This window comes from Tursiops truncatus, chromosome 20 (genome assembly GCF_011762595.2).
Source record: "Tursiops truncatus isolate mTurTru1 chromosome 20, mTurTru1.mat.Y, whole genome shotgun sequence".
NCBI lineage: Eukaryota > Metazoa > Chordata > Mammalia > Artiodactyla > Delphinidae > Tursiops > Tursiops truncatus.
This window is the reverse complement of record NC_047053.1, coordinates 45,851,759-45,870,162: the sequence shown is the minus strand read 5'-3', so window position 1 is coordinate 45,870,162 and position 18,404 is coordinate 45,851,759. Positions and strand designations below refer to the sequence as shown.

Below are 18,404 nucleotides of genomic sequence, written 5' to 3'. Positions count from 1 at the left end.
TTCGTACATATAATACATAAAAAACAAGCAAACACCAAAAAATAAAACATTTTTAATCTTACAGCACAGTACCTTGAAAAGTACAGTAGTACAGTACAACAGCTGGCATACAGGGGCTGGCATGGAGTGAACAGGCAAGAAACGTTACTGACTGGAGAAGGGAGAGGAGGTGGGAGATGGTAGAGCTGAAGGATCAACAGCAATAGGAGACGGAGGGCAAGCTGCAGTTTCACCCACGCCTGATGTAGATGGAATGCACATTTGCATCTTGAAAGTTTGCAACTTGAAGGTTTGTATGTAGGGAACTTGCTTATCTAGAGAGATGAAAATACTCCCACCTTTTGTAGACATCTGGGTGTGGCCTAGAAGCAACCTGGGGGCTGTCACAGCTGATCTGTGCAATGGCGGTGCCCTCCCCTGGGGCACGGGTGTGCTTGAGAGTATCTGATGGTGGAAGGGGAGAATGCTGGTCTCCTGTTCTCTTTGCTCTGAAAGCCCTCTGGAGCCCCGTGCACATAGCTCCCACGGATGTTCTGACATGGACGAGCCTAAGGGAGCTTGGCTTTTAAACCAGAGGACAGAGAACCTTCTTCCACCCAGTCCTGTGGAGCAGTGTGAAGGGTAGGAGTCCAGCTGGCTGTTAAGTCAGCTCAGGAGTTTGGGCTCCTTGGAACTGGTGTTCAGACGTCTTTGCAGTGAGGCTTCACCCAGGCATGTGGAGTGTGCTTGCTGTCCACACACGTGGGCTGTCGTGATTCAACTACAGGACTCCAAGCAGTAGAATCAGAAGCTACTGGCTCGAAGTAGCTCTCTGTGCCCAGAGAAAGTTTCTTGGAAAGCGGGTGGGGAACAGAAGGCTTAATAGTGTTGACCTCTGAATCCTTCCTTACTGAGCTATTAAGGGACAGAGACCTGGGACAGACACCTCATGTGATTCTGCTTCCCCCTTGCTCCTCCCCAAATTTAATGGACGAATAATATCTGCAACCTTTTCTAGGGAAGACTAACCACTGAGAGTTTTTTGTTTTTAAGTAATAGGTAACATGCCACTTGTGGATAAATTGAGAAGTTTGCAACCAGTTGCCCATTTAAAATGCTTTCTTCCTCAAGCCCGGTGTCTCCTAAGTAACTAAGAGTTTTTCAGGCCTCATTCTTCTTTTCTTCATGAATTACTTGGTTGTCACAGGTGGTCCAGATGTGGCAAACCTGGTGGCCCTGTGTGTGGCTGTGAGCAGGTGGTGTCAAGAGGTGGACAGTCTATTTCTGGTCAGAGCCGTTCTTCCCTGTCTTAAGCCATGGTGTAGGCTGTTGATTCCCAGATACCATGTGCCTTAGAATCACTCAAGGGCTCCCTCCCACAGTCCTCAACTGAGCAGGTCTGGCCTGGGACCCTAGAATGTACATTTCTCACATGTTCCAGACCTTCTGAGAACTGCTGTGCAGGTCAGGGCCCTTTTATGGCCACCTGTCTAAGGAGTTTGAGAAACTGTGTATCCCTTTCACATATTTAAATTGGTGTCTAAAATTTTTCTTTATAAATTTAATAAGCAAGGAATTAAATTTTCCACTATTGAAAATACTGATGTTTTATTTTAAAATATTTTTTAAAATTTTTATTTTTGGCTGTGCTGCACAGCTTGCAGGATCTTAGTTCCCCAACCAGGATTGAACCTGAGCCCTCAGCAGTGAAAGTGCGGAGTCCTAACCACTGGACCACCAGGGAATTCCCAATACTGATGTTTTAAAATAAAACTTACATTATTCTTTTAAACGTGCTCCTGGCTCTGAATACTGCTCTGATTTGATGCCCCTTCTCACCCACATATCAGCACACAGACAAGCAGGCTCGCCAATCCTCGTGGCTCAATCCCATGTCCCCCACAGATTTTGTGCTAGTGCCACATACTTTATGCTTAAATGTCATTTACTGAGTACATATTTTCTTTGCAATAATAAAATGGAGAAATATTAAAGATTTAATTGTCTGTGACTATAAGGATTCACTTATCAATTGTTATAACTATAGAATTGATCAAAACCAAACTTATAATTCTTTAAAAATTGTATTTGGGAATTCCCTGGTGGTCCAGTGGTTAGGACTCTGCACGCTTTCACTACCATGGACCCAGGTTCAATCCCTGGTCAGGGAACTAAGATCCTGCAAGCCGCATGGCACAGCTAGATAGGTAGATAGATAGGTAGGTAGGTAGGTAGTATTAAAGATGCATTTTTCAATATATCTGGGCTTTAAAGAAAACCACACAATTATTGTATTATATTGACAATCACTGCTGGGAACAGTAGGCAAAGTGCTGGGTCAGCCCTGAGAAACCTTGTTCCCACTCAGAAGAAGGAAGGGTAGAAGAAATGCTAAAACTCCTTCCAGTTTTAGTCATCTTTTAGTGGGAGTTATCTGTTAGTGGGAAATTTTATTGGTTCTCCTTGAATTTAGTCTCAACCTTTTACTTAGAAATCACTTGGTCTAGAAGAGGATTTGATGTCTAGTCAGTAGTAAGTCAGGTCCACAGTGCCAGTGTTCCACTCTTCCTTTGTTTCATGCTCCATCTTGACATTTGCATCCCCAAAAGCAGCCCAGTTGAGTGGGTGAGAGAGAGGCTGTTGAGAAAGGGGAGGAGGGAGGAGGTGGCAGATCAGCTTTTAGAAAGATTCCATGGGCAAGTAGAGGCTCTGATGGTGGTTTTTTTTGAAAACTGCTGTTGGGTGTGATGTGGATGCTGTATGACCCAGCTGTGACCTCCCTTACCCTTGAAAGTCACTCTCAAGAAAGGGAAGCAGTGCCTAGTACTAATGAATTTTGAAAATCAGAAGCTTTGGTATTTTAAATTTTTATTACGGAAAATTACAAACTTTCTGAAAATTAATTCACAGCCAGCCTTGTTCCATATTCCTCACCCGTCCCATCTGCTCCCACCCAGATCCAGACATGTCATTCCCTGTTTTGGCATGCGTCTCTAAAGAAGGACTCTCTTTTAGTATATAAGCACAATACCATTGTTATAGTTTTAAAAATAAACAGTAATTCTTTTAGTTAGTTTTTGGCTGCGTTGGGTCTTCGTTGCTGTGCACGGGCTTTCTCTAGTTGTGGGAGCGGGGGCTACTCTTTGTTGCAGAGCACAGGCTCTAGGCACACGGGCTGCAGTAGTTGTGGCACGCGGGCTTAGCAGTTGTGGCTCGCGGGCTCTAGACTGCAGTTTCAGTAGTTGTGGCGCACGGGCTTAGTTGCTCCGCGACGTGGGATCTTCCCGGACCTGGGCTCGAACCCATGTCCCCTGCATTGGCAGGCGGATTCTTAACCACTGTGCCACCAGGGAAGTCCCAACAATAATTCTTTTATACCCAGTGTCTCCTTAGGGTTCAAATCATCTGTATTTTTTTTAAAATTGTGGTAGTCAATAAAATACACATAATATAAAGTTTACCATTTTAAAGTATGTGGTTCAGTGGCATTAAGTACATTCACAGTATTTTGAAGCCATCACCTCTAACTAGTTGAAAAGCATTTTCATCACCCCAAAAGGAAATCTCACACTCATTAAGCAGTTACTCCCCACTCCCCACTTCCCTGGTAACCACTAATGTACTTTACATCTCTGTGGATTTACCTGTACTGGATATTTCCTGTGGATGGAATCGTATGAATTGTGGCTCTTCTTAGCTGGCCTCTTAGCACAATGCTTTGAGGTTCATCCATGTTGTAGCATGTGTACATCATTCCTTAGCTGAATATGTTTCCATTTTGTTTATTCATTCATCAGTTGATGGGCATTTTGGTTGTTTCCACCTTCTGGCTATTGGGAATATTGCTGCTATGACATTCATATACAGGTATCGGTTTGAGTCCTTGTTTTCATTTCTTTTGGGTGTATACCTAGGAGTGAAATTACTGGGTTGTATGGTAATTCTCTGTTAATTTATTGAGTAGCCACCAAACTTTTCCTCAGCAGCCACAACAATTTTCCATTCCATCCTCAATGATGTGCAAAGGTTCTTATTTGTCCACATCCTCACTTGGTATTTTCTCCTTTATTTTGATCATGGCCATCTTACTCTTAATTGTGGTTTTGATTTGCATTTTCCCCATGACTAATGGTGTTGAGCATCTTTTCATGTGCTTGTTGGTTATTTGTATAGCGTCTTTGAAGAAATGTCTAAATCCTTAGACTTTTTTTCTAAATTGGGTTGTTTGTTGTCGAGTTATAGGAGCTCTTTATATATTCTGGATACTAGGTCCTAATCAGATACAGGTTTCCCCTGCTATCCAAAGTAGAGGGTTCCTGTGAAACCTAACAGATGCACAAAATGAGTCAAGGTAGAGCACAGACACTCAGAGACACAGTTCAGAGCTCTGGCGGCTTGATGCTGAGATGGAGTATGGTTCCTGGGGAGGAACTTGGCGATGTCACTCACTGCTCGGGCTGCTGCTGCCTCTCCAATGGCTCGCTGCAAAACACATGGTAAACGCTATTTTTGCTTTTTGCCTTTCTCCATAAAAGTGAAAATCCTCTTCAGATTTCTTTCCATTATCAAAAATGGGTACTAACGTAGGTCTTTCATAAAAGTGAAGTGGCATAAAGGGAACTTTTGCAAAGGGGGGCGTGGGGGGATACCTGTATATGATTTGCAGATATTTTCTTCCATTCAGTGGGTTTGTCTTTTCACTTTCTTGATAGTGTCTTTAATGCACAAAAGTTTTTAATTTTGATGAAGTCAAGTTTATTTTCCCTTTTGTTTCTTATGCTTTTGGTGTCATATGTAAGAATTCATTGCCAGATCTGAGGTTATGAAGACTTACACTTAGACTCCTGTGTTTTCTTCTACTAAGAGTTTTATAGTTTAGCTCTTATGTTTAGGTCCTTGATGCATTTTGAGTTCATTTTTGTATATAATGTGAGGGCCCGGCTTCATTGTTTTGCATGTGGAGATCCAGTTGTCCCAGCACCACCTGTTGAAGAGACTGCTCTTTCCCCATTGAATGGTCTTGGCTCCACTGTTGAAACTGTTGACCTCAGATGTATGCATTTATTTCTCTCAGTTCTATTTCACTGATTTTCGTGTCTACCCTTATGCCAACACCACACTGTTTTGACTACTGTAGCTGTGTAGGAAGTTTTGAAATCCGGAGGTGTGAGTCCACCATCCTTTTTCAAGAATGTTCTGACTATTCTGGATACCTTACAATTCCATGTGAATTTTAAGATCAGCTTTTCCATTTCTGGGGGAAAAAATGGGATTTTGATAGGGATTGCATTGAATCTGTAGATTACTTTGGGTAGTATTGCCATCTTAATGATATTAATTCTCTAATCCTTGAGCATGGAATGTCTTTCCATTTATTTAGGTCTTTGATTTCTTCAGTGTTTTATAGTTTTCAGTATATAAGTCTTGCAGTGTTTAAGTCTTGGTTAAAATTCTTCCTATTTTATTTCTTTTGAATGTTTTTCTAAATGGAATTCTTTTCATAATTTTCTTTTGAAATTGTTCATTGCTACTGTATAGAAATACAACTGATTTTTTTGCATGTTGATCTTGTACCCTGCAAGTTTGCTGAATTCAAAAACTAATACTAATTGATTGTATTGCCTTTTTTTTTTTTTTGCCGGGACTCTCACGGTTGTGGCCTCTCCCGTTGCGGAGCACAGGCTCTGGACGCGCAGGCTCAGCGGCCATGGCTCACGGGCCCAGCCGCTCCGCGGCATGTGGGATCTTCCCGGACCGGTGCACGAACCCGTGTCCCCTGCATCGGCAGGCGGACTCTCAACCACTGAACCACCGGGAAAGCCCTGATTGTGTTACTTTTTGATCAGGGGGTTTCCTTATGTCAATTTGTTAAGATTTTCTATATATAAAGATTATGTCATCTGCCAGTAGAGATAGTTTTTTACCTCCTTTCCCATTTGGATGCCTTTTATTCCCCTTTCCTGCCCAGCTGCCCTGGTAGGACTTCGAATGCAGTGTTGACTAGCAGTGGCAAAGCAGGCATCCTTGTCTTGTTCCTGATCTTGGGGGAAGCACCCAGTCTCTCACCATTGAAGCTGATTAACTGTGGGTTATCGTACATGTTACTATGTTGAGGACTTTTCCTTTTATTCCTGGTTTGCTGAGTAGTTTTATCATGAAAGGGTGTTGAATTTTGTCACATACTTTTTCTGTGTTAAGATGGTTGTTACTCCTTTAGTCTGTTAAAACAGTGTATTCCATTGGTTGAGTCCAACATGCTCTGGCCACTTTTCAGCCTCTTCTGCACTGGACCACAGTTATGGTCACAGGTACTCAGTCCATTTTTGTGGAGACTCTGCTACCCTAGACCTCCATCTTGTGGGGCAGTGGTCTCGGGAGGAAAGGTGTCTTTACCCTGTAGACAGTGTCCTCGTATGACCAGCGTTCCCACCTGTTGTCCTGAATAGTCTCCCCTCGGCTCACAGGTATTATTCCTTCTTATAAGAAAGTGGCCCCAGCCTCCAGCCTGTGCTGCCCTGGGGTCCAGGCCCTGCTAGGTGTTGAGGAGGTGAAAGGGTTTTGTGGGAGCCTTCTCCATCTGCCTGTTGGTGTGCTCTGTTGACTTACCCCAGCGTCCTTCGGGAACCACCTGCAGGTTGTGGTAGCAGCAGGCAGAGCGCCCGCCGGACCAGCACCGTCTTCCGCTGGCCCAAGGGGAGGAGCTGCTTGGACTTGGTGGGGCGTGGCCAGGTTAGCAGTGAGGCGGCGCCGCCTCCTCTGGGGCATCATTCTGCCTCTGCATCTGCAACACCCGCCCCGTGTGAGGCTGCTGCTCTGTGGGACTCCTGGTAGGTGGTCCCACGCACTTGAGCCTGTATCCATGGATTCCGTATTTGCAGATTTCTTGGAGATCACTGAAATTTACTTATAACTCCCAGATCAGTACTCATTGTATTGATTTCACAGCCCTTTGCGGGCTTGTGCAGAGCAGCAAAGTATTCGAGTTCAGCATGCTGGTTCCCAGCCGAGCACAACTCGGCAGTGCCCCCTCCTCATTTCAGCTCCCACTGTGAACACGTGTTGTACTCACTGTTTCTTAGGGCCACGGTTTTCATGTTTTGTAATTTTTGTTGGTGGTTTTGCTGTTTGTTTTTTTAATAACTCTCTATGTATATGTATGTATGGCTGCATTGGGTCTTCGTTGCTGCACGTGGGCTTTCTCTAGTTGTGGTGAGCGAGGGCTACTCTTCATTGTGGTGCACAGGCTTCTCATTGCGGTGGCTTCTCTTGTTGCGGAGCCTGGGCTCTAAGTGCGCGGGCTTCAATAGTTGCATCGTGTGGGCTCAGTAGTTGTGGGTTACGGGTTCTAAAGCACAGGCTCAGTAGTTGTGGCGCAGGGGCTTAGTTGCTCCGCAGCATGTGGGATCTTCCTAGACCAGGGCTCGAACCCGTGTCCCCTGCATTGGCAGGTGGATTCTTAACCACTGCGCCGCCAGGGAAGTCCCGGTTTTGCTGTTTAAAGTGGACTCCGAGCATGGTTCTGAAAAGGCCTGGAGTGTTCTAGGCACAGAAGGCTGTGATGTGCCTTATGGAGAAAGTACAGGCATGAGTTCAGTGTTAATGGATCAACAGTATAGATTAAGTCGTCTTTAATCAAAAGCCACATAAAACAAGGTATGTGTTGATCAGTTGACAAGCCCTACCCCGTGTTTCCCCGGGGCAGCAGCTCAGCACCTGCCAGCTTGGTATCCCACCTGGTATGGCTCAGCTTTGGGCACTGATTCACTCACAGCCGTGTCAGGCATCTCTTAGGAGCAGTGGTGCTGGGCTATAGCAGGAAATGTGTCCGTGCGTTATGCTTGGAGGGGAGTTGAGTCTCGCCTGAGTGGAGAGTGCATCCCAGGACACAGCCAGGAAACTGGGTAGGACAGCACGTTGGCAGGGAGACCTGCAGGGCCAGGGGCTGCTGGTGTGGGAAGCAGGCAAGCTGGGGAACCAACGAGTGTCCAAGCCTAAGATGGGTATTTCAGGGGCATTCACAGCCACAAGGAGGCTGGGGGCTTCAGGGGATCAGCCAGGAGGCCGTGCCACCATCCAGGTTGGAGCTGCTGGCCTCTGCCTGTGTACGCAGACAGTGCTAATTAGATGGGTGGGGGGGGGGGGCGAGAGGGGTCAGGATGGTGCCTGGCGTCCCCTTGGAATGTGACCCTGGAGTTGAGTCACCCTCCTGCTGAGGCACCATGTGACTGAGGGCAGAGTACCCCCAACAGGAACATGGTGCTCTCCCTGCTCTGTGGGCACCTGCGTGGCCTCTCGAGAGCGCCCCGGTGCAGCACATTGTCATAGCACATTGTCACAGCTGCCCTCTCACCCTTGGGAAAGGAAGCCCGTCTCCCCAGGAACGTGCGTTGAGCTCCAGTTACTGCCACCACGGGCATAAGGAGGGCACGGAAAGGAAAGCCTGGCATTTTGATGCCCGGTGTTCATGGGCAGTGGAGAGGTAGGGTGAGTCCAGCTGTGAGGTGGGCTCTTGGCCCTGGCTTCAGTCACAGTTGCACATGTGTGGTTCACTAGCATGGTTATGGCTGTGTTATTTCTTCAACGACTCCTCATCATTTTGGTCAGATACGGAGTCTTGGGCCGACACCGTGCTTAGGTGGCGTCCCACCTGCTCACTGTAGCCTGAGTGCCCCTTTGCACTCTTCCTGCTGAGATTTCTCCTCTGCCCACTCCTCAGTCTCCCTCACTGTCCTGGTCCTTTCCTTTTCTTTCTGTCACCTTTCTTAAGGGTCTGCAGTTCATGGTTAGCGGAAGACCCTGCTCAGCCTGGCCTAGGAACCACGCCATGCCTGCTTGGGAATCTGGGACCCAGGCTCCACCCACATCCCTGCCTCCCAGACAGCAGGCCCTGCTCTCTGCTGCCCCGCCCCAGCACACCAGCCCCTTCTTCCAGTCACATCATTTTTCAGGCTTTGACCGTTTGCACTGATCTACCGTTAACTCCATTCTGCTCTGATTCTACAACCACTAAATCCTCCTGAAATAGCATTTATTCAAGCCAGAATGGGGCAGCTCCTAGACTAGCCAAGGCTCTGGGTCTCTGCCATGGACTGCAGCAGTGAAGTGTGTGTCCTGCTGGAAGAACCCAGGCTCCGTGGCAGTGCTGCCCCAGCACCACACATGCCCTTATTCATGAAAGTGACACAGCAGTCGTTCTTGAGAGATGACACTGGAGGTGGTCAGAGGCCCCATGTTAACCAGGGTCCAGCTGCTGATCCCTTTGTTCCCTAAAGGCATGCACGTGAAATTTCCTTACACAAACTCCTACTGGGACTTTCGATTGGAATGGTGTTGAATCTGGAGATCAAAGTGGAGACACTGGCATCCTGGCAGTGTCAGAGCTGCCCTTTCTTTGACCTCAGTCTGTGTCCCGTGGCTTCCTGTCTCTCATTTTGTAGACCCTCCCTCATCTCACTTAGCTTCAAGTTCCATTTCTTGAGAGGAAATTCTGTAATCCCCGTGCCAGCTAAAGCGGTATGTTAAACACCTAAAGTTATAAAGCTTGGCGTAAACTCCTTACACTTACAGCTCTTATGCAGCATGCAGAGCAAACTGTCATGAGTTGCAGCAGCCGTAATGTCTACTTACTAACATCAGTGTGGCGGGACAGCACGCGTGTCACTGCTGGGACTCAGGCGTGCTCAGGAGACAGGGTCGCTGTTCCCAGCTCTTTGTGCCCTTATCTTTCTCCATCTGGCCACCTGCTGCCATGGTCCTAAACCTCCCTCGGGGCATGAGGGCATGGGGTGGGAGGACAGGGGTCTTCCTGGACAGGATGCTGCTTCTCCAGGTCACTGTGCATCCTCCAGCACACATCCCACCCCCCACTCACCCCCAAGCCCCTCTGAGTGGAATAGCTCCAGGCTCCTCCCAGCCCAGGCCTGCTTTCCCCCTTGGAGGAAGCAGCACTTCCAGGTGTGGGACGACCAGTTTGCCTGGTTGTGCAGAGCACAAGGCAGGTGAGATCAGAGGTGGTGGAGACCCTTGTGCCCAGTGAGAGCCCCATGAGGAGGAAGGGCCCCTCTGTGATGAAGACTGGAGAGAAGAAGGGCTTGGGTGGAGGGGTGTGGGGAAGCCGGCCCAGGGCGCGCAGAGCTCCCTCCCTACAGGCTGGGCTCAGGAGAAGGTGTGTGGCTCCGATGCAGGCTTGGCTTGCTGCACCCCGATCCCCTTCTGGGTTTGGGGACTCTGCATCGGGGAGAAGCCGGCAGCAGCCCATGGGCCAAAACAGCAAAGCTATCTGCTCTGTGCCCCACCTCTGCCTCAGTCCCTTTACCCCTCCTCTCGCTTCAGCAAGACAGCACACGATTGGAAGCAATAAACAGATGCCGGCTGTTCATAAACAGACTCACTGTTCACGTGGTTAATGTGTGGTGGGGACGAGGGTCCATCCAGAAGCACGGGCGCTGACTCACTGTCTCTCCACAGCAGCGGCGAGTCCCTTGCACATGCTGGCGACACACGCCTCGGCGTCGGCCTCCCTGCCCACCAAGCGCCAGAACGGCGACCCGGCGGAGCAGCCAGAGCTAAAGCGGGTCAAGACAGAAGATGGCGAGGGCCTCGTCATCGCCCTGAGCATGGATGCGCCGCCGGCAGCCGTGCGGGAGAAGGGCGTCCAGAACTAGCGGCCAGGAGAGTGTTTCTCACTTTAACGTCAACTCTGTGGTGCCAAAAGGAGACACTGCCTCTCACCGACGCTCAGAGCGCGTTCCCTCGGTGGGTAGAGGGCCCTGCGGTTGGACTTCACCTCAGCACTGGAAACACAAACCCAGGTGGCCTTAAAACTCCTTAATTTAAAGACTGAAGTCACCCCTGAACAAAACCACACGCAGCAAAGCTGGGCTCCGGCAGTGTCTCGCCGCCCAGCGCTCAGCTTAGTTCCGAGTAGATACTCTCAGTCCTTCCGAGGGAGGACGCACCCGGTGCGAGCAGGCCTGCTGGGCCGGAGCCACCCCGCCACCAGTAGACAAGACAGTATTTTGTTGTTCACATGTGGAATTAGAATATTTTGAGGTGTACTTTCTTTCTTTACAAAATAATGGGGTCTTGGACATTTCAGATCACTCCATTTCTACTCTGGTAATTTTGGAATCACACAGGACCTTTTGTGTGGATTTCAGTTGGGGAGAAGAAACAAAGTAGTTTTGTTTGTTTTTGTTGTTTGTTTTCAGCCTATGGAATGATTTACTTTTGTCTGTCCTGTTTAAGTTAAGTGGAGCTACTTGACATCTACAAATTTTCCACGTTAGAGCAGTTACCTGAATTAATCCACCTCCATTTCCGTGTGTAAGACGGACAGACACACAGACGGACACCCGCGGGCCACTTGTAACCCTGACGGAAAGAGCTGCCAGGCTCGCGGAGCTGCACTTACCCATTTCTCTTTCTTGCTACTTTTTGTTGTTTGTTTCTTTGTGTTGACTTTGTCCCTGGCATAATTTTCCACTCTAAGTAAAACAAGTCTCCTATGTATTGTGTATGTTTAAAACAAAAGAACTATTACTTCTTCATTTGGAAAAAAAGATTCAATCTTTTATCACACACCCTTTTCAAACAAACATCACAGATCTCTCCGTGGCACGTTCGCTATTTTAGGTGCCGTCACCAGCTCTCGGCATCGTCCGACCAGCCGGCCACCCGATGATGGTGCGGTTTGCCCCCCTCATGGCAGGAGCAGCTGCTGGGGTGGAGCAGAAGCTGCCTGTTGATACAAGGGTCTTGGAAGCAGGCACCCTCCGTCCCGGTAAGCATTGGAAACACCTAGGTTGCTTTCTGATTTGTAATAGGAAATTCCCCTCAACCTTTTAGAACTGAATTCAGTACTAAGGCTGACTTCTCTCCTACAAAAAATAAAAGCGAAAGGAAAGGAAACAAAGGTGAGAGAATGAGAAGTAGGAGGCCCGCACGGCCTCAGCCCATGTTCCTCCAGAAGAAAGCCACTCACCTTTCCAGAGGGTTCTGGGGGTCAGAGCTGAGCAGCATGCAAACAGAAAGAGGGCTTTGGCCTTATTGTGAATTTTTAAATGTCATCGTCATTATTTATTTAAATGTAGTTATTTTGGTATTTAATTTTTTTTTTAAAGAGAGGAAAAAACCCCTGTATTTTCCTGGTGGAATGAAACAGCTCAGAATGGTATATTTAGGCAATTTTAAAACAGTTATTATTTACCTAAAGACCAAATATGATAAACCTGTTCTAAGTATTGTGTGTCAATCCATGGTATGGAGCTGTCACAATGTTGTTGCAGATAATGCATATTAAAAATTATGAAATTACTGCACACTAGCTGGATTTATAACTCAGCCATTTAAAAAATAAAAACGAAACCATCATGTGAATGAGACCACGTGTGTGACAGTAGCAAAATCTAACTTGCAGACTGCAGCACGGATGGATCAGAGCACCTCAGGGCAGCAAGCTGCATCTCCCAGCACTTTACAGATACCTTGGAATGTATATTTTTTTTCTTTTTACTCAGAAGGTTTGCAATTTGCAAAATAATTCGGATCTGCCGTGTCCTACATGTGGGATCGGGTCACTCCACTGAGTGCTCCAGACCTTAGTCATGGCCACCGCAGCCCCCTAACCTTGAGCTCTGGGGAGGTGAGTGGACAAGACCACCCTGATGGGGAGATGGCCTGGGCAACACTAAGCAAATGCCCTGTGCGTCCTCCAGGAGACGCATCTCCACAGCCGTCCAGAAAGACTCGGGTAGATTTTCCCTGCATAAGCCCAGTCCATCAGTTGATTATTTCTGAGCCTAAAATGTAGACTTTATGGGCCTGGAGGGATTTCTGCTTGGTTTATAGGTAAGAAAAGTACCCTGTTCTCAAATTTAAAGAAGGGAGAAGGTTAGTTTTGGCTGCTGGGAGCTAGAGCATGCCTTTTTCAAAGGTGGGGCATTCTCTTTCCTTTTTCCTTCTGTCTTATTCATTTGGCTCATTCATTGGCACACAGGAATTTAAGAATATCAAGGAGAGGGCAGGAAAAGGAAAACATAGATTAACAAACTACCGTGTCCTGGGCACTTAAAAATTTTTTTAAATTTAGCTTTGAATCCCCAGGAGCCCTTCAACACCCAGGAGTCACTGAGCTTGTGTCCTTGTGGCCCCACTTGATGCCTGGTGCTACATCAACAGTCACATTGCAATTCACTCCCGCCCGGCTGTCCACTGGTGGTTCCTAAGTGTCTCATTTCAAAAAGTCTCTGCTTTGACTTCTGCCAAACTTCTGAGCTCCCTCAGGGACTAGAAATTTCATTTCAGCAGCTTTGCCCTGAACCAGACAAAAATACAAAAGGGAAACTCACACGTGATCCAAGTGATGTGGCGCATCCCAAGGTGTCTATGCATGGTTTTTGGATTAATCTTCCTCTCACGTCAGTTGAGTCTCCACCCGGACAGCTGAGCTCCTTAAATGCATCACACCTCTCATCGTCCTCTCCTAGAACAACAGAGTAGAGGGGGCCATGGTCAGAAGGGGGTGGGGCGTGTCAGGACTTGGGATTTCTGTGCTATGTTACACAAAGAGACAAGTGACAATCTTCAAGTCCTAACCTCCACTATTCTAGAAGGTATAGTGGTGATTTGTGTGCAAAGATTTGAAATTTTAAAAGTACCAAGTTCCTGAAATTCAATAAAATATTTTTATTAATTTTAATTGAATACAGAGTATCATTGTCATTTTGATAAGCTTAAGCAGGCATGCTTTTTTGCTTTTTTTAAATGCTCTCTGAGCACACCAAAGGCCTAGAGCACTGGAGCGGGTATTCGAAGGAGCTGCTGTGAGGACAGCAGTTCAGGCTTCTTGACTCCACCAGAAGAAAGGGGGCATTGAGTGTTTGCGTGTGAAAAGGGCATTGGGTCACAGGCAGCGATAACAGTCTTGCTGGCTTTCAATCCATCATGTTAGAGTTTTCAAACTTACTTTGAGGTTCTGGTTGTAGCTGCCATTTCTTCTGCAGACTTGCGCCTCAGCTTGAGAAAGATCATTGCAAACAGCCTGAGATACATCCTCCCATGAGATGAAAATCTTGTCTAAATAGGCACATGGTATTCCGGTCCCCACACTGTTAACACTTGGATTGTCCAGCTCCTAGAAGGTATGGATTGCTGATGTCCTGAGGGGTAGGAAGAGGAAGGGAGAATACTGAAATGACACGAAGTCCCCTTTGGGAGCTAAATGAAGCTCAAGCACAGAGTGTTCACATGGAGTTTTGTTCTTGACATTGATGCCCTAGTGTAAAAACAGTTCTATTAGCGTAAAAGAGCTGCTCTTCGTGTACTGAGACTCTCTCTCCTAACAAAAGGGCGCATTCCTAAATGTTTTTTTCAGATCTGCTGTCCATGTTGTTTTTTTTAACAAATGTATTTATTTTATTTATTTTTTGGCTGCATTGGGCCTTCATTGCTGTACACAGGCTTTCTCTAGTTGCAGCGAGCGGGGGCTACTCTTCGTTGTGGTGCGCGGGCTTTTCATTGCAGTGGCTTCTCTTGTCACAGAGCACAGGCTCTTAGGTGCAGTCCATTTTGTAGATGCTTTAAAGTGCATTAGGTCTTACCTCCCCCTTCTCACTCAGGAAAAGCTCCTCTGGTAATTCATTAGGGTCGCCTTGTTGAAGTTAAACTGAGTCAAATAGAGCTATCCTACAGGATAACCTACCTTTACCCAAGAAAAAGATGTTGAAGGCAGGAGGCCTTCAGGTATAGGAAACAATTCAGTAACTCTGATAAGAGGTCTTTCATGTAGCAAAAGCCATGTTAGTTATTGCGGAGAGGCCCACATTTAGTCTCTAAGGAAGATATAGGGGGGAATTCCCTGGTGGTCCAGTGGTTGGGACTCTGAGCTTCCACTGCAGGGGGTACAGGTTTGATCCCTGATCAGGGAACTAAGATCCCGCATGCCATGCGGCACGGCCCCAAAAAAAAGGGAAGGCATTGGGGCATGTCATGAAGCTATGTGCAGTTGCCATATGGTAAGTTCAGTCCTAAATATGGGAGGTGAAAGAACCCATAGTATGTAGTGATTTAAACTGTAGCCTGTTGGCCAGCACTCACCGTAGGTCTCTGTGGAATACTGCCTCTTGTTGTTACCCCTCCATGTTTACATCCATAGCAATACAAAATTAGATTTTAACATGGGTCTCTCAGGTGATCTCTGATGAGATGACTAAACCTGTGGGCACAAAATTTTCTGATTTTAGAAATGTCTTTCTGAGGTCTCTGCCCTGTGTCTCACCCATTGGCTGAATAAATAAAGCAACTGTCACAGTCCTCTGAAAAAGAAATAGTAGCAAGGGGGTTAAAACTGGAAGAACAACCAACGTGGTCATTATTTTCCTGAATTTTTCTCCCCTCTTGTATCTCCTGATGTAGACTCCAGGACAGCCTGAATATCAGAACTGCATGTTAGGAATGAACATCAGAATACCCAAGAGAAGCCTTCCCCTCACAAGGGAAGGGGGCCCCTGTGGGACACGTGGAGGGGAATCACAAAACTGTATACCTGTAAGCAGGAGCCCTGGAGACACTGAGGACTCAGAGAAGAGGAATTGGGAAAGGGGACACTTCTAGTCCAAAGAAGTTGGGGGCAGGAGGGAGAAATACTTTTCTTTGGCCCCAAGGAGTATGCAACATCACAGGGAGGCTAAAGCCTGAGACTTAGCCAAGGGCCAGGAAAGCGGGTACCTAGGAGACAGGAAGTTAGAGAAAGATTCTCTAGGGCTGTGTATGGCATCCTGGGCTCACCCTCAGCTGCACATGCCTGGAACTGACTGAGGAAGCAAAGCAAAGTCTTTATTAATTGAACTCCCGTGAAGAATGGCCCCAAATAGCACTGCAGAGCTTGGGAAACAACTGACCCCCAACAACTGACCCCAAACCACAACCCACAGAGGGCAGGTCGGCACATTTATTCTGAACCTTGCCAGGTTATTTGCCTGCTTAAAAAAAAAAAAAAAAAAAAAAAAAAAGATTCTACATTCTCTACAGGATTTAAACAGGACTCAGAGCTTCATAAAATGAACAATGTCCAGAATACAGTTCAAAATTACAGTGTACAAAGAGCCAGGAAAATCTCTTAAGGGGAAAAAAAAGAGATGTCAACTTAAGCATGTTGGAATAATCAGAAAAGGACATTAGCTTTCTATGGCTTTAATTACTGTAACCAGACTCCATGAAGTAAGGACAAATGCTCTTGAACCGAAAGCTATAGAACTTAACAAATGAAAAATTCGGTGGATCAACAGAAAAATGCTCGGAAACAAACGAACCTTAGCCTCAGGGACCTGTGGGACAATATAAAAAGATCAAATATACCCTGGGTTAATGAATTCACAGCAAGAGGAGAAAGACATCGGTGTTTTAAAAATAATAATAATGCCTAAAAATGTCCCAGATATAATTGTAAAGATTCACAAAGCTCCAAACAGGATAAACTCAAAGAAAAACCATGTCAAGACACACCACTGGCTACTGACACTGAAAACATTTTATCTTGAAAGCACCCAAAGAAAAGTTACTACATCCAGAGTAACAATCTGAATACAAATTTATCATCAGAAACCATGGAGGCCCTATGACTAGAAAAATTTTAAAGGGCTTAAGGTAACTCAATCTGGAATACTATATCCATAGAAAATATCAGGAGTGCAGATTAAAAGATATTCTTAGATGAAGGAAAACTAAGAATTCTTAACCAGTAGAGCTGCTCAAAAAGAAACGCTACAGGACATTCTTCAGGCAAAAAGTAAATAACAGAAACTTTGGAACTTCAGGAATGAAGGAAGAGATCAACAGAAATGGTAAATATCTGGGCAACTATAATAACTAGTTTTTCCTCTTAATTTCTTTAAAATATTCTAACTTTCCAATGTAAAAGTTTTAACATTGTCTATCAGGGTTTTCAGTGTATGTAAACTTAACACATATTGACAAAAGTATAATATAAAGGAGGAAGGCAAAGGTTTGTAGGTCTCTACATTTCTACACTGAAGTGGTAAAACATTCTTAAGTAGACTGAAAAGCTAGCTTTGTCTGTTGTAGTCACTAGTGCAATCCCAATACCAAACAAAGGTAAAGGAAAAATCCAAAAGGTAAATTAAAATGGAATGCTAAAATTTATTTTGAAATAACACGAAGGCAGAGAACAGGAACCCAAAGGGGAGGGGACAAGCAAAACACAATAATATGGTAGGATCTTATCAATAATTACATTAAATATAAATAGTCTAAATAGACCAATTAAGAGTGTGTCAGTTGGATCAAAAAATAAAACCCAACTTACTTTAAATAATATGGATAGGTTAAAAGTAAAAGGATAGAAAAAGTATATCCTGCGAACACTTGAAAGTTGGAGTGACTATATTAATGTCAAAGTAGACCTCAGAATAAGGAAAACTATCAGGCATAAAGATGTTACATAATGATACAGGGTCAATGCACCAAGACACACAACAGCCCTAGGGTTCCAAGCACCCAACAACAGTGCCTCAAAATAAATGAAGCAGGGACTTTGGTTTCAGGTTCCACGTGTAAGGAGCTGGGAAGCTGCCACTTCCTCCTAACACATAAATAGTGCAACAGCCCAAAAATCAACAACTCGTCTTGGAGCTAAGAGAGGTGAGGGTGCAGGGCAAACCACTACCCCCAAAATAGGAGAGACAGATGGGCGAACACAGGAGTGGAGACTACCACGGGGACCGGTGCTGGGCTACAAAAACCTCCCCTGTGAGCAGTCAACTGCTGGACAACTCTGAGAGTTAATGCCCCAGGGGAACCCAGTCTTAGGGGTTTCCCACACTTTTGTACATTTTACTTCCAGAAACTCAACCAGGTTCTCACAGAAAATATTGGAAAAAACCAGGGGAGGGGAAAGGAACCATGTTTGAAATAGACCAGAGCACTTTTTTTTTTAGGTTCTTTTTTGATGTGGACCATTTTTAAAGTCTATTGAATTTGTTACAATATTGCTTCTGCTTTGTTTTTTGGTTTTTTGGCCACAAGGCATGTGGGATCCTAGCACTCTGACCAGGTATCAAACCTACACCCCCTGCACTGAAAGGTGAAATCTTAACCACTGGACCGCCAGGGAAGTCCCTAGAGGACTGCGTTCTTAACGAAGCCTACCTTCAGGAAAAAAGAGTTAACCAGAGCCTACCTGACCTAGAAGGGAAATTCCCAACCAGCCCACTCTAGCCACCCTGTCCCATCTAAGAGGGAAGAAAACCTGAGAAACTCTTATGTAGTTCATAGCCCAGAGGCACAGGCTCCCTGAGACCTGCCCATAGGACTGTACACCGCTGCCCTGCCCCACCCCCATCCCGCACCTTACCACGTCACTGAAGACCTGTGTACAGCAGCTCCTTTTATCCAGTACACTATATCCA

General features: G+C 46.1%; 1 protein-coding gene and 1 long non-coding RNA gene across 3 annotated transcripts in view; one reads left to right on the top strand and one right to left on the bottom strand.

Moving 5' to 3' along the window:
• The window catches only part of FOXK2 (forkhead box K2), a 71,110-nt gene extending 57,432 nt beyond the window's left edge, over positions 1–13,678 (top strand). The window contains exon 9 of one of the 2 annotated variants that reach the window (XM_073798357.1): positions 10,450–13,678. In XM_073798357.1, coding sequence (XP_073654458.1) covers positions 10,450–10,643 — 194 coding nt within the window. In that variant the 3' untranslated portion in view covers positions 10,644–13,678. Of the gene's footprint in view, positions 1–10,446 lie in introns of both variants that reach the window. The other variant, XM_033847818.2, reaches the window with a different exon arrangement.
• On the bottom strand, positions 34–10,483 carry LOC141277412 (uncharacterized). The gene is made up of 2 exons (XR_012328786.1): positions 10,371–10,483; positions 34–7,543 (listed from the first exon to the last, which is right to left on the bottom strand). It is a non-coding gene; the product is annotated as an uncharacterized lncRNA (long non-coding RNA).
• Positions 13,679–18,404: the final 4,726 nt, after the last annotated feature.